Below are 24,117 nucleotides of genomic sequence, written 5' to 3' on the forward strand. Positions count from 1 at the left end.
AACAAACAATGTGGTCACAATGTGTCCCTGGCCACTTCTAGAGGTGGTTTGGCCAATCAGATAACAATCCGTCCTCAATGCGTCTTGGGTGCATTTACACAATGCACTTTCATGTGGTCAAGCACTATCAGATTGCAATCTGATCACCGCATACAAATAATGCCAGGTGTAAAGGGGGTCAAAGTAATCAGGTGAATGTGGTCAAGCACTATCTGATTGCAATCTGATCACCCAAAACACATTTTCATACCAGGTGTAATGGGTCAATAAGAACAGCACGGCCATTTCAATCTCAGCCACAAGACAAGACTTGGTTCAGGTGGAGCAATGGATGATGTCAATCTCTGCTCAGTTATTGTGGCTTGTTGACTGTGGCATAGAGGGGATCCTCACAAGGTCCAGATGGGTGATTGACAGTGGAGTGGGCGGGGCTTTGGTTGCTCCTCACAGCAGAATACACACAGTCAGGGGAGCTGGCGTTGTGAGTGGGCGTGTCTCCAGCGGCTTCACCGGGGCCGTTTGGGAAGGCGAGGGTGGAGTAGATGGGAGAGGCAGGGGGGTTTGTGGGAAAGCCTGCGAGGACATAAATCGAAGGAAGCGCAGTTCCTGAGTCTGGCTGTTGGCGGCGCTCCTGAATCTCATCATGGACATGAAGGGCCTGCAGGGAAGAAGGAAAGATATGAATAGGCGGTGTTCAGTATAAGTCCAATTCAATCCAAACAAAAAGCATTATCCATGATGAATCCTATACTGTAGTATGCAGTCAAATAAAACCTGACTTGATATTTAGTGGACAAAGTATCACGAGTGCAAATGTTATGCAAATTATACTGTAACCCAAACACTGGGTCATCTAGCATCAAGAGGGTGTGACTGGTTATTGGTTAATGAATCTAATATCGCTCAATATGAGCAATGAACACTCATACCACTCCGGACTCATGCCCTGCTATGTCACACGTCTTGTCTGTTTGAGGGAACACGCCAGGGGTGGACTTGTTAAAAAGCACTCTGCACCTGTGGAATCAGGCAAAGGTCAAGTACGCTGACGGGCTCGTCATCCAGACCGAGTTGGGAAGAGGGGACCCTCTCCCTGGTTTCGAGTTATGGGCTTGGGCTTGGGGCTTGAAGAGACCTGGAGACCCTAACCATAAGCCCACCACCATATCCAGACACTACCCTACCCTATAAGACCACCTACCCAATGCCAAACCCCACCCTATAAGACCACCTACCCAATGCCAAACACCACCCTATAAGACCACCTACACAATGCCTAACCCCACCCTATAAGACCACCTACCCAATGCCAAACCCAACCTGTTGAGTCCCGGTACCTTGTGCGTTGGAGGTAATGTTCCGGGGAACATTACCTCCAACGCACAAGGTACCGGGGAACATTACCTCCAATGCACAAGGTACCGGGGAACATTACCTCCAACGCACATGATTGAACATTTAGGGGCTGCACATATCACCATACATTCAGACTTTCACTGGAATTCTGTTGCTAGGGAACAGTTAGGACTCTAGTTTATTTCCTGATAGTTACTGTATTAGCAAACATTGCAACAGGAAGTAGGGCTAGGGCCAATTTGGAATGTTTCTGTTGGCAAGTTGAAGTTTGGTTTATATATGATGATATGTAACATAATAATATAACAACACTAACCTCTCTGTTTCCAACAGCTGTATTTCTTGAAGGCACAAGTCCTGAGAAGCAAAACACACGAGAGTGAGTGAGAGGGAGAGAGGGAAGAGAACCAAAGACATGCAGCGAAATGAAGGAAAGAGAGTGGATTGAGTGAATTACTCTTTCATCAAGTGATAACAGCTGTCTCTCTAGCTAACCCAGGGGTTCTCAGCCTGGGGGTCTGGACACCCTAGAGCAGGGGTGGCCAAACTACGGCCACTTTTTAACACATTGACTGCCAACGACGTGTTAACACGTTTTCAATATCCAGCTGTTGACTGCCAACGACGTGTTTACACGATTTTTTTTTTTTGACGGTGGATCGTTGATCTGGCCCTTTTGCATCTCCTATTATAGTGTTAGAGCCGCCGGGCGTGTGCAATCCATTCCGCCGACCCACTGAGTGGAGACGGTGCTCAGACTATTGAGAGCCAAGCAAGCCAAGACAGCAGCATGGAAGCCATTATCATGAAAATGGATGGGGCGAAAACGCTTTCGCTTTCGCCTGGGTCCTGGCTGTGGGGGATTGCAAACTTGCATGGTGGATTGCGGATGGAGCACACTTTGAGGCACGCAGCGTAAATATGACCAGAGTCGCAGGGGCTTCATCGGAGCTCTCGGCCAGGGCTCCGGGAGGCGGGCGAGTCCAGCCGGGCTTCCTCGGGGAGCGGCCAGGCACAGCCGCACAGCGGCAGCGGGGCAGTGAGACTGTGACAAGCTTGTGGTGCAGCAGGTCATTTTGCCTTGCAAAATAGCACCAAATTGGAAACAGCCATAAAAGGCTTTTAGAATGGGATTTTCAACCCATTCTTTTTTGTTTCTTTTTCGCTCTAATTTAGAGTAATTTAATTTCTATTCAGAAATTTATTTGAGAGGTCGAGAGTATGAGAAAGTGCATTTGCACAGGTAGGAAAGTGCTTGTGACATGGCGCTGCAGCCAAGAAGAACGCCCACGGAGGGAGGAGTTGAGCAGAGGGGAGTTTCCTGCTGTTATGGAGGAAATTACTGTTCAAAACTATTGTTTAGGTCTTACTGATGCCAAAAATGAATGGTTAAAGTGACTGTTCTATCGAATTTCACAAAAAGCCGTTTATCTCTGAATAATTTTTCTCACGCTGAAACCATGCTGTATTCAACTGCTAATGCTTACATAACTACTAACTCTACAAACTAACTCTTTTAGACAGAGAAAGCACACATTCTATTAGTTATTTTTAGATGATTGGTGTTCACGAAGTATTAACAGAAAAGAATCCTCGGCTGTTGTAAAATGAGCCTAGAATCCTCAAAAAAAAACCCTGGCAGAACCTACCGACAGCATTGAAAAAAGGCTGGCAGTCAATGTCAATGTGTTAAGTGGCCCGCCATGAATTTAGAAAAAAGATTTTTTTTTTTTTTTTTTTTTTTTTTGCTAAAAACGTTTTTCCGTTTTTCTGTTTCAAAGTTTAAAACGGAAAACGAAAACGAAAACGGGGGAAAAAACGGAAAAACAAAAACATTAAGAAAAAGAAACTGAAAAACAAAAACAAAAAAACGGATTCCCCCATTTCGTTTTTTTCAATTTAAAACCATTGAAAATGGGTTATACTTGGGCACCATGACATGGTCTATTTATAAAAAAAAAAAAAAAAAAAAAATGAATTAATGTTTAATACTAATGTTATGTTAAATTATCTCTGTCTTAACCTGTTGGCACAGGCGCATCAATAAACTATGTGTCATATATTTATTTAGGTAGAAATTAAATTTTTGATGGCACAAGGGTTTTCTGGTCCAATTTTTTTGTGGCGAAAACTCAGCGCTTAATATTGTTTGGCCCGCGACTCCTTATATTTTTCTGTATGCGGCCCACAACCAAAAAAGTTTGGCCACCCCTGCCCTAGAGGGACACAACATTTTGTTGAGGGGTTGAACGATGATTGATGGGATAGGACAAAATACACATTTGACTTGGGAGTCCAGCAAAGCTGACTGTGGTCACACTTAACTTGCAGGAAATGCAGGAATGAAAATAAAATTAGTTTTAGTTTTTGGGACTTTTTCTTCTGAATCACTTCTCCCAGGCTGCCCCGATCAAAACAGACTACATGTCAGAGGGCACACTATCTCATGCCTTCTGCTTCTGCCCTTCACTGATGGGATTCTGGACCAAAATATTTGACTGGTACTCCAAGGCCTAACAAGAGGCAGAACTCGCCATCTTCGGCTGCTCGGAGTCCTCTCTGAACTTCCCTACAGCTGTGCAACAGTCTCTAACACAGGGGACAACAGTTGCCAAAAGACTAATAAAGGAATGGAAATCCCCCTCTCCCCCTTCCTTTCAATTGTGGTTGACTGACATGACTTCTGTTATGCAGATGGAGAGACTCAGGTTCCTGAGGACCAATTCACTCAAGACGTTTCCGGCTGTCTGGGATCCGTTTCTAGCCTACCTCGATGAGGTTAGGGGCGATGGGTGTCTCCTGGTTGGTTTCTCGTGGCACTCTTGCATGTGAGCCCATGTCTAATATTTATTACAAGCACATAAATGCCTTAATGTTGCTAGTAGCACAACAGTGTCATTCAAATATATATTTATTTATTGTTGGGGGGGGGTGTTTCTTTTCCTTTTGTTTTTCTTTTAGTTTCTTTCTGTGTTCGTTTGTTCTGTTTGTATATTGTAAAAAACAAAAAACAGACATGACATGTGAATTCGTGGCATTTTTAGAACTGACATCCCCATAAGGAGCGTGTGTGTGTGTGTGTGTGTGTGTGTGTGTGTGTGTGTGTGTGTGTGTGTGTGTGTGTGTGTGTGTGTGTGTGTGTGTGTGTGTGTGCATGAGAGAGTGAGTGAGTGTATTTCATATTGGTCAAAGTGATGATGAAGTCTTACGTTTGCAGACGAGGAGCAGAGTGAGCAGAAGCAGCAGCAGCACCGCCACACAGACAGACACAATAATGATCAGAGTTCTCTGGGAGGTGTCTGCAAGAAGAACGAAGAAGGACGTCCGACATCATTAAAACCACCATCAACACACACGCACACGCGCGCAGACACACACGCGCACGAGCACGCACCCACACACACACACACACACACACACACACACACACACACACACACACACACACAGACACACCGACACACACACACACACACACACACACACACACACACACACACACACACACACACACACACACACACACACACACACACACACACACACACACACACACACACACACGCGTTTGTGTCTGAGTTTGTTCAGGTTAACTGAAGTGTTGAGTTGAGAGTAGGGCTAAAGAGTGTCAGAGCAACCAAATCCATCATCTTATCACACTACAACCACAGAATGCTTTTTCCTTTTCTTCAGGTATCATTAAACTGGTTTACTAGGCTAAATAAATAAATAAATAAATAAATAAATAAATAAATAAATAAATAAATAAATAAATAAATAAATAAATAAATAAATAAATAAATAAATAAATAAAATATTGTGTGAGATAGCAACCTTGAAGTAAGCTGCTAAACACGCTTTCTTACCAGAATTGTCATCTTGTTTTGGAGACACTGGAGATGTAGCAGCTGGGTCTGTCATGGATGCTGATGAGGTGAGAGAGCGGGTTGTTGGTGTTGCTTTGGTTGATGGTGCTGAAAGCAAACAGTCAAAAGTGCATGTGAGGAGAAAAAAGGATTAAGTAAGGTACAGTCTTTTTGTAACACCTTGACAGAAAATATCGTCTTCATTTCACACAGTAGAATAATGTCATCTTTTCCCCCACTTTTGTTTCTTTCATTGTTTTTTAGTTTCTCCAACATAGTGTGTCTTGGCCCATAATATCAGATGATGTCAATGCACAGGTGTCTCACTCACTCACACACACACACACACACACACACACACACACACACACAAACACACACACACACACACACCAGGGGCGCCGGAAGCAGGGGGACATGGGGACATTTTGTCCCCCTTAAAATTTGGTCCCCCTAATTTTTTTTTTTTTAATCTGAGGGGGCAACTGCCCCTGACGCTTAGAGCCCACTTTACACTGTTTACACAGCCGGTGACACTTGTTAAAGCCGTGATCATTGTGGGATTATTACACCTGAGACAGACAGACCCGGACTCTGTACTGCACTCACTGTCATTGGCTGCTGCTATAATCGTATACAGTTATTGTTATTTTATTTTTGTGTTGAGATGACAAGTTTTGCACTGTGTTTCGAAGTGATAATAATAATAATAATAATAATAAGTTCAGTGTTTCTGCCTGTGTTGCTGTCTGTTGTCGTGTAATTGTAAAATTACCTAAAGGGAGAGCAGGTCACCAAGTGAGTGAGAAAAGGAGAAAATACTGAATAATGACATCACTACAGTATAATCCTAATGTTAACTTAAAATGAGATATTCCTCTAAATATGGCTACAAATCATTCAGACATTCAAAAAAACGTCAATTTGTCTTGCCTGGCAAAAAAGAATTTGGATTTTTTTTTTTTTTTTGAAAAAACAAACAAAAACAAACAAAAAAAACATTTTTTGACAAAAAAAATAAAAATGTCCCCCTAATTGCAAACTCGTTCCCGCGCCACTGACACACACACACACACACACACACACACACACACACACACATACACACACACACGCACTCACTCCCTCTTGTGATTATGTGCGAAGCTCCTTTTTCATCACTCACCAACAGCCTCCTTCATGTTTTCAAAATTAAAAGACAGGAAACTTTCTCACAGTGAGATTTAATACAAACATATTAGGATATCTCCAGTTTAGTTAATCTACATGCACACCCCTCTCTTCCTTCTAATTTATTATAGATTGGACTAAACTTTTTTGTTTTATTTGTTATTAATTAAAAGTGATGTCCTTTTTCTGACACAACAGTGACACACTGAGTATGGCTGATGTTAAAGATGTTTTTGACTGTGGGTTTAGAAGACAGCTCTGTGGTAAAGGGTTTTGACAGGACATGACGAACACAAACCCAGGATCACGTCATAGCAGATAAGCAGTGCAGAGAAGACAGAAGTAAAGATAGCAACAACCTCAGATGTCATGTATTCAGAGAGAGAGATAAAGGGAGAGAGAGAAAGAGGGAGAGAGCAAGAGAGAGAGAGAAATGTTTGAGACACAGCTCCCCATTACTCTATACCTGAATGTTATTGCTATTTACTGTTTTTATTAGACTTGTATTGTGCACAATGATTGTTATTTGTATACTGTTATATTTGTATATTGTTATATTATTTGTACTAACTTTCTGTACTGATTTGGCAATAGGAGCTTGTAACTTGTCATGCCAATAAAGCTCATTTGAATTTGAATTTGAGAAAGAGAGAAAGAGGGAGAGAGAAAGAGAGAGAGAAAGAAAGAGGGAGAGAGAGAAAGAGAGAGAAAGAGGAAGAGAGGGAAAGAGGGAGGGAGAGAGCAAGAGAGGGAGAGAGAGAAAGAAAGAGGGAGAGAGCAAGAGAGAGAGAGAAAGGGAGAAAGAGGGAGAGAGTCCAAAGCAGAACCAACCGGTGAAACCACAAGCTGGTTTTGTTTACACGTTAACAAGTATGTGCGGTAGCATAGCCTACTTGAGAGAAATAAACACCTTCCTATGACATATCGACCATTCAAAAAAACTGATACCTACTGCAGTCTTACAAAATTGCACAAAATTAAACCTGTGTGCAAAACTCATATTTTCAACTAATTGTTTTAATGAAATATCAGATAATTGGCCAATTACTGCTGATGGAGTTTCCTCCATGACCAATAAAACAGTTTGTACAACCCATACTTCTAATCACATATTTGTGTAAATCCTAATCATATGTTTGTGTAAATCCTAATCCTACAGTTGGATATATTTGCATGTGTGTTACTCACCTTCAACTTTCAGGTTGACTGTTTTGAAAGTGGTACGGTAACTGAGTATTGAGTTGAGGTGATCTTCCCCTGGGCCTAGGTATATCTCCACTCCACAGCCGTAGAGACCAGAGTCTCCAGTGGTCAAGTTACTGATGGACAGGCTGAAGTGGTCAACCGATAGAAATAATCTCTTGTCTGACTTTGGAGATAAAACGTCCTCACAAAGAGATGCACTGGGTTTTTTGCTGAAAAATGGGCTGTGACATTTACTATCTTCTTTACAGAAGTCTTCTGGTTTACATGTGATGATGGTGATTGTACCTCCTATAGTGGCAGTTTTAACTTGGTTTTGGCAGCCATCTTTACCTGCATTAAATCAAAGAGAAAAATAGACAGAAGTAGTGTAAATGATTGTAACCAAATTGTATGTTAACACATAATGAAAATCTCCCTTATGATGTGTGCTTTATAGCAAAATGACTTGTGGCTTGACATGGATTGTACTGTTTGTGGAATACTATGTGTGTTTTACATCTTAGCAGGATGTAAAAGCAGCATCCGATGCATGTATCATACAAAGATTTTCATTCTGTATATGAGGGATAGAGACAGTCCACATGTCTCGGAACGCCCACAAAATGTTAAACGGCTGGCGCGCGAGTGGGGTAAAACTGCCCATATATCTCATGGGCTGACTCACCAAAAGATGGTGCTGCGGCTCTAAACTACATGTTTGGGGGTTCTAGAGCAGAACACAAGACGTCTGTTCAGATGTGCGTTTACTGCGGTGGTTAAATCCCCGATCGTGTCTGCCTGGGCTGGGCTATCAGCTAAATTAACTAACTTTGCTGAATGGATAGAATGGGGGAATTTACCCCACCCTGACCCCGCCCCCAGCCAGGCTGAGCCAGCTAACCCAGCATCTATTGTGGGCATTCCTAGAGCCTGTATGGGCCTTCCCAGACATGCGGACTGTCTCTATCAGCTGAGCAACATTTTGGTAAACAAATCGCGTCACTGGGTGGCAACGGCAATGGAACCCGAATACGAGCGTCTGACTCTAGCCGGCTGACCCTGTTTACATTAAAAAAACTACGACAGTTCACACAACTTTAACATGACATGCATATATTATACATCAAACTCTTGAGCTACTTCTGCTCTCCCTCGGACTGTCAAAATATAAGCAATGTGATGTAGCCTATAGTTTTTGAGATATTAATGTTTGATTGGCACAACTCATACGAATAACTGCCGTGGGGTTCCGCATTTGTGGGTGGCAAGTGACGTCACGCTGATTCATCCCATACAAGACTTTTCAATCAAATAATACTAATACACTGGAATAAAACACTGTAAGATACAGTAAAGTGTTTCCATAAACAAACATCAACATATTCACTAGTCACTGATGCAGCTGAGTAAGTGTGCATCATGGACCACTTGGATTAAAAAGTCAACTTCTCTTACCATCTTTTATGTCCAGTTTCACAGGGGTTTTTACTCCCCGTCCGAATTTACACTTGTATTTCCCTTTATCATGTTTATCAAGGTCTCCAATCGCCACCGTGAGGTTGTTCTGTCTAGGACAAAGAGAATATTTGGCGTTGTTCTCCATTGTAATGCATCTCTTGCCATCTCTGCAAACCTCTACTGTGATTGGTTTTTCAAACACAAAGTTGAACTTGGGGAGTCTGGGGACTTGTGGAGCTGATGTGCAGTTGAAAGTGACCCATCCTCCTCGGCATCCCTTCATCCCCTCCGAGTCCACACAGCCTGTCAGTCAATGAAAGAGAGAAGACATGGATCTGAGTGCAGATTGTGATAATACAGTAAATCATCCCAGAACTGCTGCAAGCCTCTGAAATAGCACTCTATCAATGATATGTATTTCTTCTGTTTCTATCAATGATATGTATTTCTTCTGTTTCTATCAATGCCTATTACGAGACTTTATGGATCTATCAATGGATTTATTTTAAATCTATCAATGAGTCATGCACTTTTTGGATCTATCTGACAGGCAGCAGGCAGTATGAGGATGGGCCTCATCACGGTGGTGTTTCTGCACTACACCCAGGCCCGGTTCTACGGGGGTGCAAAAGCATGCATTGCACCCTTATTTTAATTGTCTGCATGCTCAGTTGAAAAGTAAAAAAAAAAAAAAAAAAAAATTTTTTTTTTTTTTTTTTAAATAAATGCTACAGCTGCACACTTACTGTTTAAACTTGAATTATCGTTGTTGTTTTTCTTTGTTCTTTGATGTGATTTTATGGCTTTTTGGCACCTATATGTAACCTTTTAAGGTTGAGATAATTGTATTATCATTATATGGTCCAAAATTTCAGTAAAGCACTTGAAACACTTGAAATATTCTTGCTTGGGTGGTATCATTCTACTTGAAATGATGGTCAAATGCATTATTTTTAGTAAAATAACATGTCAAATTTTTCGGGCGGCCGGCCTTCGGCCGGCCACCCGAGTGGGCCCGGCCTTCGGCCGGGCATCTGCACCCCTTCCTATCTTGGATGCACCCTTAGTCATCTGGTTCTGGAACCGGCCCTGACTACACCTCCCACAGATCACCTGTCAATCAAACAGACCATTCACACCAAACGTGATTTCGCAAATTTGTGTGAGGTGAGATCACATACAAAGTCAATGCAAACATGTGAGCAGATGGCATTTCGCGAGTGAAGCAAAATTTCACAGCGCGAATGACGTGAAATTTGCTATAATGCTCCAGGTGACATTTTTCAACTTGAGCTAATAATTCAAACTTGAGCCGTCAAACTCGAGCGAGTGTCTTTGTAGTAGGCTACAAAGATAATTTTGATATCACCGGAAAGCGTACTCCTCTCTCCAACATTGTATTAAATTCAAAATGGTTTGAGGGGTCAATGTGGCTCATTTTGATGGAGCAATTCACATCAGTTCATGAAAGCTTTTGCATTTGCTGTTCTTAACAGATGAAGAAGTGGGTAGTTACAGTAGCATGATGGCTGAACAAACAGAAAAGACCCTGATATTCACGGACAACACAAAACAAATTATCTGTGATGTACAATCACTGCTGTTTCTGAACTGTCAACAAACTATGTTGAAATACAGTCTCTATGGTTATTCCACTAGCAGTTCTCACTTTTGACCACTTCCATCTTCCCTGAAAACACAGGCAGACTAGACTGCTTCTTTTTATGGCCGGGACTCACTGAGAGTGTCTCACATTCAAACTATCCTTCGTATAATAAAATTGCCTATAGGTGGACGGGCGGGTGTCTGTCAGTCACGATGACCGATACCCCCCCCCCCCCACCCCCCACACGCACGCACGCACGCACGCACGCACGCACACACACACACACACACACACACACACACACACACCTCCCCACCCCCACTACACACGAGACACCCAGTGCAGTGCTGAATTCTTTTTTTTTCTCCCCCCCAACATTATAAAAGACATATTCATTTTAGGCAGTTTTTACATGATTTTCCCCCCTACCCACCCACCCACCCTATATCTCCACACATCAATAAATGATGAACAAAACAAACAAAAACAGACAGAAATACATACATCTATTTTGATAGTGGGCTTTATCAGTCGACAGTTATGTGTGATGTGCGATCACTCCTTTGACATTTTTTTTTAAAGCCAAGGTGTAGTAGCCTCAGGGGCGTATCTACGGGTGGGCCTGGGTAGGCACAGGCCCACCCACTTCTTGCCCTGGCCCACCCAATTTTTTTTTTTTTTTTTTTTTTTTTTTTTCAATTGGTTGTTTTCTAGAGGCAAACTTGCTGCTGCATTGCTAGCCAATGGTTTTGTTACTTTTGCAAAAACGCAGGGCACATCATCTCCAGAGTCTAATGCATGACAACTTCATGACATCTAGGAATTTTGTTCTCTCTGTGGATAAATAAACCAGAGGGCGTCTTGTTCAAACTTGAAGCAGCCTCAGTGTTGTTATTTTTTTAACTCACAGCAGTATATGGATCAGTGGTTCTAATTTCTGTATAAAGTAACAGTATACACACAAGTATAAGCATTCATGTATGCAACATTTGGCACCTATATGTAACCTTTTAAGGTTGAGATAATTGTATTATCATTATATGGTCCAAATATTTCAGTAAAGCACTTGAAACACTTGAAATATTCTTGCTTGGGTGGTATCATTCTACTTGAAATGATGGTCAAATGCATTATTTTTAGTAAAATAACACGTCAAATTTTTCTGCACCCCTTCCTATCCAGGCCCACCCAATTTGATCCAGGCCCACCTATAATTCAATTTCTGCATACGCCCCTGAGTAGCCTATAGGCTTTGAATTTCAGTGTTTGGGACTCAGGGTCAGATCTCAGAACTGAGAGGAGACAATGCCTGAGCTGGAGATATTTATAGAGATCCGTATTTACCAGGTTATTATTATGTTGTTTCAGATCATCAAAGGTAACTGTAGGATTCCTACTTTAGCCCAGTGGTACCAGCAGAATGGCTTTTTGGCTATTCTAATTTTAGGGTTGAATCATAATGATGCTTCAAATGACAATGAGGGGTTACTTTTAATGTATCTATTCTGTGTGCCATTTTCCAGCATTCCCAGAGGAGTCGGGTCATAACACCGGGTCATAACACCGGGTCATAACACCGGGTTATGAACCGACAAAGACCAACCTGTCTGTGTCACTACATGTACATGTATTTACTCCAATTATGTAAAAGGGACTCAATGTTTCATATGATAGGCTGGAGATTATTAGCCTGCATCATTTTTCTGATGTTACTCATCTATCATCTATCTGTCTCTGTCCCACTGATGACATCATCAGTGATGTCATAAATTCACACACACTCTCTCACACACACACACACACACACACACACACACACACACACACACACACACACACACACACACACACACACACACACACACACACACACTAATGTCATCAGTGATGTCATAAATTGTGACATCTTCAGCGATGTCAGAGGCATTGTGACATCACACACACACACACACACACACACACACACACAGTAGCAGATGATGTCATCCTTCCGACTCACTGATGATGTCATCAGTGATGTCATAAGAGCAAATTCATCTTATGACATCACTCACACTCGCGCGCATGTAAACTTATGGGCAATAACATTTTGTGAGCAACACACACAGACACGCACCAGCATAAAGCTGCGCAGCGGCTGCATATGCGAGCTGCAGGGCCAGCGGTGGAGCTAGCAAGCGGTGGAGCTAGCGAGCCTGCTAGCTCCAAAAAGTGGTTTAGCTCAAGAACCATTCGTTGGATCAAATTGAAACTCCGGGAGTGCCCATAGCGCTTAGCATATGATGCGGTTCAGTGCTGAATTTCATGCAATTCAGTAATAGGACCTACTGGCACCACAAAAAGTGGTTTATCTCGACCGTTTGTCCGATCGACTTCAAACTGGGGGAGTGAATACCGACACTGGTATCGATACCCGATACCACAGTCGACTAATACCGATGCCGACCTTCAAAATAAAGGCCAAGAACACACACAAAAGAAAGCCATCAGAATTGTAAATCGAAGTGATTACCTTGCACCAACCAATCCACTCTTCATCAGTACAAATACACTAAAACTAGAAGATCTGGTCAACCTACACACTGCTGTAATAATCTATAAGGCACATAACAACCTACTTCCACCTTGCATACAGGAGCTGTTCACAGTCAAAGACTCGCTATATCCACTCAGGGGAACTTGTATTTTTAAGACATCCATGGCAAGGACCAACACTAAAGGCAAATGCACACCTGTAAATGGAGTACACTTATGGAACAACCTCGACAAACAATTAAAAACATGCACTTCTGTCACCAAATTTAAAAAGATGTTTAAAACTCAGGTACTCAATAAATATAAAACATTATGAAAAACAATCCAACCACCAATAAAATTGAAGATAAGATTGTACAATGATCAACTAAAAACAAATTAAACAAACAAGGACCAATGTATTTGTTACTAACCTGAAACAACTGCATTGACTTGTCTAACATGGTGTATATATGGTATATTGAAGTATATGTATATATATATATGTTCAAATAAATCTGTATGTATTATATGATCACGATCACTTGTAAATTTCTTTCTAAAAATTCTTTCTGCAGTTTAGTTAAATACCATGATTGAAACTGCTTTAACTTGTTTTGTTTTTGTAATTTTCTTTTATTTACATAGGGTAGGCAAAATAAGCTGCGGCTTCAGCCTACACCTTTTCGGCCCTTCTTGCCACAACTCATTGTATGTGTGTATTGTCATGTTTTGTTGAATGGACCCAAATAAACAAACTAACTAAACTAAACACAGACCTTACACACACACAACACAATACTGGGCTGGAGTCCCTCCAAACTAGGTTTGAAGACTGCAAATAAAATTGCCTAGGCAGACGGGCGGGCATGCGGTGTCCGTCCGTCTGTCAGCGGTGGCCTTCGATACCATGTCACCTCCATCCCCACAGACCCCCCCCCCCCCCCCCCCCCCCCACACACACACACACACATTAACCCCCGAGTTGCCAGCTCATACGACATTGACCCCCCCCAGGCACCATTAGATTCAAATTTGATGATGATGATGATGATGATTATTATTATTAGTAGTAGTAAATAATTATCTATGTCATCTACGTTGGTTTGAGCTACAGTATTTTATTACAGGGACAAAGACCACACTTAACAGACATAATTAGTGTTTATCCCACACCTCACTGGAGCAGACCCTCTCCCACTTCATGTCTGTTACCCTGCAACTAACTGCCTGTACCCATGTTTTCCCCCCAAAAGAAACGTCTCACTACATTTTTTAGTATTGTATTATTTACAGTATTGCACTTTTTAATTTAATAAAAATGAATGAAGACATATAAACTAGACAAGGGGGTGTGCAGAGGTACAGTAGGACAGTAATAATGATCAGATGAGTTTCTAATAGAAGTCATTGGGCTGTAATAATCTGTTTACCTGCCATCAATGAGAGCACGAGGATGAGAAGGTGCCTCATCTTGTTGTGTTGGACGCTGAGATCTTCAGTCAGATTCCTGAACTCTGTTCCAGCTGGTTGCTTCAGGTCTCTCAGGTTGGCTGCTCTCTACTCTACTCTACTGTCTGTCTGCACAGCGCATTTCCTCATGTGATGCTTTAGAATAGCTACAAACTAACACCTCCTCCCCTGTCTTTCCTTTTTCTTTCTTTCTTTCTTTCTTTCAATCTCTCTCTTCATACGTCCTTCCTCTTTTTACCTTGCCGTCTGTATGCTGCGGGCATCACAATAAAGTGGTGAGGGTGAGAGAGAGAAAGCAAAATCCCCATTTGGGATAGCAACCACACTGACAGAAACACACTACTCATAAATTAGATTATCTCCCCTTCACAAATGGATGCACTCATCAGTATTTACTCTTTCTTGCTAAAAATAGAATAGATAAATGGTGACCAGTGGACAGGTTGTTTCTGCAGCTTCTCACAGCAAACTGAGTGATGGAGGGAATAAACTGATAGATGGAAACAAAAGGGGAAATTGAAATGGGGATCCCCCCCCCAACAACTAGAGGGCAGCATCTCTCTACCTCTGGATGTGATGTGTGGATGGATGGGTCGAGACATGAATGAAGGTCAAAGGTTATTAAAGATGTAAAAGATCATGTTGATGATGACTGTACTGCTGATCCTGTTGAGGAGCTGTTGAATATTACAGCGTGGCGTCATGGGCCAGCAGAGCAGAGCTATAAAGCCAACAGGACATGACAGCAGGTACTTTACCACCCAGGACAAAACCACAGGAAGCTGCTTCAACTGGTGAACAAGCATTTCTCACGAGCTTTTAATCTGCTGTCAGATCAGAGGAAGAAGCTTGCATTTACAGGTATTAGATTAGATGAAGTAACACACAATGTTTTCATATAAATACTGTTTTACTCCCCCTGACATATCACAATAGTGTTAAATATAATAAAATAGTAAATAAATAGTGTTAATAGCAGCGTCCTAGCTGCTATTTGATGCAGAAAATGTAACCATAATCCATAATGTGTTTGATTTGGTGATGTGTCCCACCTGTTGTATTCCTACTCCTACCTGAATAGAAGGTGATGTCACCACCTGTTGTACTCCTACTCCTACCTGTATAGAAGGTGATGTCACCACCTGTTGTATTCCTACTCCTACCTGTATAGAAGGTGATGTCACCACCTGTTGTATTCCTACTCCTACCTGTATAGAAGGTGATGTCACCACCTGTTGTATTCCTACTCCTACCTGTATAGAAGGTGATGCCACCACCTGTTGTATTCCTACTCCTACCTGTATAGAAGGTGATGTCACCACCTGTTGTATTCCTACTCCTACCTGTATAGAAGGTGATGTCACCACCTGTTGTATTCCTACTCCTACCTGTATAGAAGGTGATGTCACCACCTGTTGTATTCCTACTCCTCCTACCTGTATAGAAGGTGATGTCACCACCTGTTGTACTCCTACTCCTACCTGTCTTGAAGGTGATGTCACCACCTGTTGTATTCTTACTCCTACCTGTATAGAAGGTGATGTCACCACCTGTTGTATTCCTACTCCTACCTGTCTTGAAGGTGATGTCACCACCTGTTGTATTCCTACTCCTACCTGTATAGAAGGTGATGTCACCACCTGTTGTATTCCTACTCCTACCTGTCTTGAAGGTGATGTCACCACCTGTTGTATTCCTACTCCTACCTTTCTTGAAGGTGATGTCACCACCTGTTGTATTCCTACTCCTACCTGTCTTGAAGGTGATGTCACCACCTGTTGTATTCCTACTCCTACCTGTCTTGAAGGTGATGTCACCACCTGTTGTATTCCTACTCCTACCTGTATAGGAGGTGATGTCACCACCTGTTGTATTCCTACTCCTACCTGTCTTGAAGGTGATGTCACCACCTGTTGTATTCCTACTCCTACCTGTATAGAAGGTGATGTCACCACCTGTTGTACTCCTACTCCTACCTGTATAGAAGGTGATGTCACCACCTGTTGTACTCCTACTCCTACCTGTCTTGAAGGTGATGTCACCACCTGTTGTATTCCTACTACTCCTACCTGTATAGAAGGTGATGTCACCACCTGTTGTACTCCTACTCTTACCTGTATAGAAGGTGATGTCACCACCTGTTGTATTCCTACTACTCCTACCTGTATAGAAGGTGATGTCACCACCTGTTGTATTCCTACTCCTACCTGTCTTGAAGGTGATGTCACCACCTGTTGTATTCCTACTCCTACCTTTCTTGAAGGTGATGTCACCACCTGTTGTATTCCTACTCCTACCTGTCTTGAAGGTGATGTCACCACCTGTTGTATTCCTACTCCTACCTGTCTTGAAGGTGATGTCACCACCTGTTGTATTCCTACTCCTACCTGTATAGGAGGTGATGTCACCACCTGTTGTATTCCTACTCCTACCTGTCTTGAAGGTGATGTCACCACCTGTTGTATTCCTACTCCTACCTGTATAGAAGGTGATGTCACCACCTGTTGTACTCCTACTCCTACCTGTATAGAAGGTGATGTCACCACCTGTTGTACTCCTACTCCTACCTGTCTTGAAGGTGATGTCACCACCTGTTGTATTCCTACTACTCCTACCTGTATAGAAGGTGATGTCACCACCTGTTGTATTCCTACTCCTACCTGTATAGAAGGTGATGTCACCACCTGTTGTACTCCTACTCCTACCTGTATAGAAGGTGATGTCACCACCTGTTGTACTCCTACTCCTACCTGTCTTGAAGGTGATGTCACCACCTGTTGTATTCCTACTACTCCTACCTGTATAGAAGGTGATGTCACCACCTGTTGTACTCCTACTCTTACCTGTATAGAAGGTGATGTCACCACCTGTTGTATTCCTACTACTCCTACCTGTATAGAAGGTGATGTCACCACCTGTTGTATTCCTACTCCTACCTGTCTTGAAGGTGATGTCACCACCTGTTGTATTCCTACTCCTACCTTTCTTGAAGGTGATGTCACCACCTGTTGTATTCCTACTCCTACCTGTCTTGAAGGTGATGTCACCACCTGTTGTATTCCTACTCCTACCTGTCTTGAAGGTGATGTCACCACCTGTTGTATTCCTACTCCTACCTGTATAGGAGGTGATGTCACCACCTGTTGTATTCCTACTCCTACCTGTCTTGAAGGTGATGTCACCACCTGTTGTATTCCTACTCCTACCTGTATAGAAGGTGATGTCACCACCTGTTGTACTCCTACTCCTACCTGTATAGAAGGTGATGTCACCACCTGTTGTACTCCTACTCCTACCTGTCTTGAAGGTGATGTCACCACCTGTTGTATTCCTACTACTCCTACCTGTATAGAAGGTGATGTCACCACCTGTTGTAGTCCTACTGTAGAAAAGGGTCCATAATGGCCCACCGTCAGGCCTGTTCTTGGGGCAGTCGACGCCCACGAGCCGGCGCGCCAACGACGTAATGATGATGACATCATCAATGATGACAATGATGTCATAGCATAGAGTTCACCTGTGAGGTCATCGGCGATGTCAGACATAACGCTGATGATGTCATAGCTCCCTGGACGTTGTGACATCACAAAGCGGGGATATAAACAAAGTGTTCTGTGACGCTATAGATTCCTTCTACTTCCATACTTCTTCCGGTATTCTTACTCCCTACTACCCTTCATAATGTCAACCATTAGCACAACCAAATCCGGACCCGAGCTGAATCCTGGCTATCTTACAACCAGCCAGGCCCTGGTGACCGACTGCCTTACACCCAGCCAGGTCACGAGTGGTATTTCAACCGCGTCCCAGGACCGACATCTCGGTCCCTATCTCCATCCCTGTGATTCTGACCGATCACAGCTCGTGAGCCCTCATCCACGATTCAGCACACTTCACGAGGCAAGCCCCAAAGCTTCGCCCCCAGCAAGCCCACAAGCTTCGCTACAATTTGGTCCTTCGAGCGGATCAGAGGACTTGCGACGCTCAGAGATGGAGCAGGAGTCAGGTGAGCTCGCCCTGGTCACGGCACCTCGCCGACCAGAGGAGCAATCCCTTCCCCCACCAGATCTAATCTGGATACAGCAGAGTATCCAGGGTTCGGAGTAGTACTCAGGGGCCAGACCCCCTACACTCCCACCAGACGATCCAACCGGGGCAGGAGCTCATCCGCAGCCACCAGGAGAACCGACTCCCTGCTCAGGCAGTCCAGGCAAGGGCCGATCTAGCTCGAGAAAAGGCTAAGTTCGACGCTACGATCGCGCGCCAAAGGGAGACCAACCGGGACATCACTGAATACTTCAAGGAATCCCAACGCACTGGCAGGTCCCATCAAGTTTACCACCAGTCAAGTCCGGACAGGTCAGGTCATGGAGGTTTGACCTATGACGACAGAGACGCCCATGTATCCCGCAGCCCCAGCGGACGCAGGAGTCACCATCATCAGGGCGCAAGCCATCATGACGGAATATCTTCGGCCCAGGCCCTCGCCTATGACCCGGAGACCCCAGGCCGGTATGGGTCAGTCCGGTACCAAGGGGTCCGGCCCTCTTCCCGAGCAGAGCCTCGGTCGAGGAGCCCCAGTCACTCTCACCATCATAGCGCTAGTAGCCACCGGACTGACCATGGCGCATCGCGACACTCTAGCGCCAGCTCACGGTCAACCGTACGCGCCCACTCCTCCGCCTCAGCCCAAGCGGCAGCTTACAAGGAATACCAGGCACTATTGGTGACCGAGAGCCTCCGCCGGCAACACGCGGAGGAGGAGGAGGCTGATGAGGAGTACCACCGGCTGAACGAGCAAACCAGAGCGGCGCAACGGGCCCAAGAACAGGCCCACGCAGAGGCCCAACAGGCCCAAGAGGAGGCCCTCCAAGCTAGAGAGCGGATCACCCGCCGCCTGGAGAGAAGCCGACACCTGCGGCAAGCTGAGCTGGCCCTGGACGAGGCCCGGGTTCGTGCCCGGCTGCAAGTCGAGCAGAAGCACGTAGCGGCCCGGCCTTGCGCCTGTCTGCCTGCCGGGGACCCGGCAGTTCCACCTGTGCCTCTCACCTCCCACGACCAGGGTCAGGTCAGCACGGCGGCTCCAGAGCCAACGACCCAAACTACGGAACCCACTGTTCCAGTGCCAATGCCACCATCACTCCCACCTAGGACAGAGGTCGCCGACCCTGAGCATGCAATAGAGTGCAACGGGGCGGCCGAGCCCGCCACCGGGATACACCAGACCCAGGGAGGCATGGCGAACGCGGGGACCAACAGCACAGGGCACAGTCAGCCGGCCGGCATCAATCATTCCCACAAGATAGCTGGACACGACAGCTGGGACCCCCCCAGAGGGCGGGACCAGCCATCTCAACTACCTATTCCCAGAATTCACCTCCTGGCCCTGCCCGGGCTCATGGAGACAACTCCAGCCAAGGCCTCTAGGGAGGCCAAGTCCGAGCAAGTGGAGCAAGTGGACATGCCTTTGCGGACGGTGAGGCAGGAGCCCCAGATGCTTCACGGGGCGGCCGTCTCCCTCATCGTCTCGCCGGCAATTTGCCCAGAGCCAAGAGAGCCTTTACGGAACCGAACCTTGGTCTAGGCGAGCAACCTTACCCCATCACCGCCCTGCAGCAGGAATCCCGGCCAAGGAATTTGCCCCTCCATCAGTTCGGGAGGATCCATCTTGTCCTGCTCATACAGCACCTATGGAAATGGGAACCAGGCTGGGATGATCCAGTCCTACCTGAGACACTGCTGCAGGCCTGGGAAGAGTGGGAGGACGAGCCACCGCAATCACAGGTAGCTGTTGTGGTCGACATTGCGCGGGGAAGGCCCCTTCCCGCACTCACCACCAGCAGTCGGGGTTGCGGATCCCCCTTCCCTCTTCTCAGCCCAGATTGCTGGCCAGAGACACCCCGACTCCACACGACCGCGGATAAGAGCGAGGAGTTGAAGCCAAGTTACGGCGGCCTCAGGTCGGCTCCCCCCACGCCGGAGGAGTGTACGACCTTCGGTGCCCTCAGTGAGGATGCCACACCGGCGCTCCACGGGGCGGCCAACGAGGCACTAGGGGCAGAGGCCTCCCTCCAACGAGGGCAGACAAACTGCTTCCTCACCGACCCTACGCCGCTGAGGTTCCTCAACTGGAAACTCAAGCCACCAGAACCAGAGGCTCCTCACTACCGCACTAGCTGGGTAGACCCCCAGCTCCTGAGCGGCTCCCGCGCTGACCTCACGCCGCTGAGTTTCCTCAACTGGAAACTCAAGCCCCCAGAGGCCACTACAGCTCACTACAGCAGTTGCTGGGTAGACCCCCAGCTCCCACACACATCCTGGCCAACGAGGACAGTCACCAAATCTTGGCCCTTGTGATGTACGGGACTGGACAACGGCGTGTAGACCCGTACCTACACCCGGCCGGTGGCCAAGCGGACCACAGCCCCCCTCACTGCCAGAATAATCAACCAAGCCCTGCCTATACCAGGTGGGACTGGAGGGCCATTCCGGCCATTTCTGGAAGAATACAGATTCCCCACAGGAATCTGGGAGCGGCTGTAGAAAAGGGTCCATAATGGCCCACCGTCAGGCCTGTTCTTGGGGCAGTCGACGCCCACGAGCCGGCGCGCCAACGACTTAATGATGATGACATCATCAATGATGACAATGATGTCATAGCATAGAGTTCACCTGTGAGGTCATCGGCGATGTCAGACATAACGCTGATGATGTCATAGCTCCCTGGACGTTGTGACATCACAAACGCGGGGATATAAACAAAGTGTTCTGTGACGCTATTGATTCCTTCTACTTCCATACTTCTTCCGGTATTCTTACTCCCTACTACCCTTCATAATGTCAACCATTAGCACAACCAAATCCGGACCCGAGCTGAATCCTGGCTATCTTACAACCAGCCAGGCCCTGGTGACCGACTGCCTTACACCCAGCCAGGTCACGAGTGGTATTTCAACCGCGTCCCAGGACCGACATCTCAGTCCTTATCTCCATCCCTGTGATTCTGACCGATCACAGCTCGTGAGCCCTCAGCCACGATCCAGCACACTTCACGAGGCAAGCCCAAAAGCTTCGCCCCCAGCAAGCCCACAAGCTTCGCTACACCTACTCCTACCTGTATAGAAGGTGATGTCACCACCTGTTGTACTCCTACTCCTACCTGTATAGAAGGTGATGTCACCACCTGTTGTACTCCTACTCCTACCTGTATAGAAGCCAGGTGATGTCACCACCTGTTGTATTCCTACTCCTACCTGTATAGAAGGTGATGTCACCACCTGTTGTACTCCTATTCCTACCTGTATAGAAGCCAGGTGATGTCACCACCTGTTGTATTCCTACTCCTACCTGTATAGAAGGTGATGTCACCACCTGTTGTACTCCTACTCTTACCTGTATAGAAGGTGATGTCACCACCTGTTGTACTCCTACTCTTACCTGTATAGAAGGTGATGTCACCACCTGTTGTACTCCTACTCCTACCTGTATAGAAGGTGATGTCACCACCTGTTGTATTCCTACTCCTACCTGTATAGAAGGTGATGTCACCACCTGTTGTAGCCTCCTCCTAGACCTGGCCCCAAGCTCAACCAGTAGCAGATGGTAATTTCAGTAGCATGCATTTGCCCTTTAGATGCATTGTCACAGCTCAAGTATGTTCACATACATTAGGCTACAGTACTATGGTTTAGTGGTGCCTTCTTCTTAGCAAAACTAACACATTTATTATAGCGCAACTTTTTTCATCTCTTCTTAATTTTATATTTGAGGCAATATGATCTTTCTCCTCAGAAATTCGGACTCCATGCCCCGTGAGAAAAATGTGTCGTTTGCCTGCATCAACCCAAGAGTAATATCTCTGGGTTTCCCATTTTGAAGCTCTGCTCTGAATAGTAGCCTACAGTATATAACAAATACCGTAGTCGTCTATTATTTTGATATTGATATTATGTTTATATTCACCTGATCCCAACAGTTGAACATTTATATTTATATACGAAACTTTTCAGTTTTATTCCTAACTAGCCTATATTCTGAAGGTTTTTATGGGGGGGGTATTTGTTGTAGGGTAGGCTATTCGTTTGTTCAAAATGAGTTTTCTCTCTGTGCCACAAATCTTACTAGACTTTCCAATTTTATTCCCATGAATCCCATCTATATTCTGATGGAGTTTTTTTTCAGAGGCCCTGTTTGTTTATATAGGTTATCCATTTGGGTATTATGAGTAGCCTAGCCTATTTATAATTATATATTTTACTTTTGGTTTTATTGGTTGTGATGTGTGATTGTGTGTGATTCAACTTTTTATCTATGATTTTATATTATTGCATGTTTTTGTAGATTGCATTTTTTTGGGGGGGGGGGACGGGGGACTAGACTGGAACAAACAGCTGCCTGCATGTGACTAAAGCTGTGTTCACACCGAGATATTTATTTTTCTCCCTGTTGCTCGATTCAACCCTTTGGAATCGCTCTGTCGCTGTTTAAATCGCTCCGCAAACCGGGAGCGCACTCCGCCCTCGGGCCGAGGTGTTCATACTCAGAGTTCGGAAAGAGGGAGAGACTATTTGTGTACACTGGCACTGCCATTTTAAAATTGTTCCAGAAAAACAAACCCAGTTTTCAAATGGATATATAAGTATACTGTGTTCAATACTATCAAAGGCTGCACTAAGATCTAAAAGCACTAATGATGTTTTGCCTGATTCACGATTAAAATGAATATAATGTATAACCTTTGAGTGGTGTCTGTGCTGTGATTGGCACAAAAGCCTGACTGAAATGTATCAAAGTTCATTTAAAATTAAGAAGTCTGTTAGTTGATTAAAAACGGGTTCCTCCATAATGTTGCCTAAAAAGGGAAAGTTTGAAACAGGCCGGAAGTTGCTGAGTTGCCTTTTTTCAATTTAACAACTGTCATTTTCGAGTATGAAGGAAGAGTGCAAGAGAGACGTGATGCATTCACTATGTTAAGAACATCAGTTTCTATAGAGTTAAAACATTTTAAAAAAGGTTAGTGGGCAAACTGTCAAGACAACAAGTTATGGTGGTGGACTATTTCTAGGAGTAGGCCTATCTCTGTTTGATAAGGCTGAAGAACTCTGACATCAGGACTGGTTTCCTTGTGGTTGTATTTGTTATATTAGGAGTTTGGGTCAGGTTTGAGCTAATCTGAAATCTGATACCATCAAAAAAAATTAAGGCTATTTGAGAAAAGGTTTTCACAGGAACCCGCAGCAGAAGTACATTGAGGAACTAGTTTGTCATGATCTAGAATGCTATTTTGCTTCTCACGGCAACACTAACAGAAATAATGTTACTGGACCTGCCTTTTAGAAAGAAGGAGATGTGGTCAATTAACAATTTCTTATCAGGACAGACGATCATGTCTCCGGACTGAGAGAAGATGTGACAAAGTGAAAGGATGGCCTTTAACCATGTTTCTGAAAGCAGCAGCAGCTTGTTTACATAGTATTAAATATTAATAGT

At 44.7% G+C, this 24,117-nt stretch overlaps 1 protein-coding gene across 1 annotated transcript; it reads right to left on the minus strand.

Annotated features, from left to right (window-relative positions):
• Nucleotides 1–323: 323 nt before the first annotated feature.
• On the minus strand, nucleotides 324–10,720 carry LOC310792361 (uncharacterized protein; the record flags this gene model as incomplete). Its single annotated transcript, XM_083654083.1, has 7 exons — nucleotides 324–658; nucleotides 1,673–1,713; nucleotides 4,566–4,655; nucleotides 5,223–5,330; nucleotides 7,581–7,928; nucleotides 9,033–9,338; nucleotides 10,705–10,720. The coding sequence occupies 7 exons, from the start codon at nucleotides 10,718–10,720 to the stop codon at nucleotides 353–355; spliced, it is 1,215 nt and encodes a 404-aa protein (XP_083510209.1). The 3' UTR covers nucleotides 324–352.
• Nucleotides 10,721–24,117: the final 13,397 nt, after the last annotated feature.

Source organism: Poromitra crassiceps (assembly GCF_964638095.1).
Source record: "Poromitra crassiceps genome assembly, chromosome: 17".
Lineage (NCBI taxonomy): Eukaryota > Metazoa > Chordata > Actinopteri > Beryciformes > Melamphaidae > Poromitra > Poromitra crassiceps.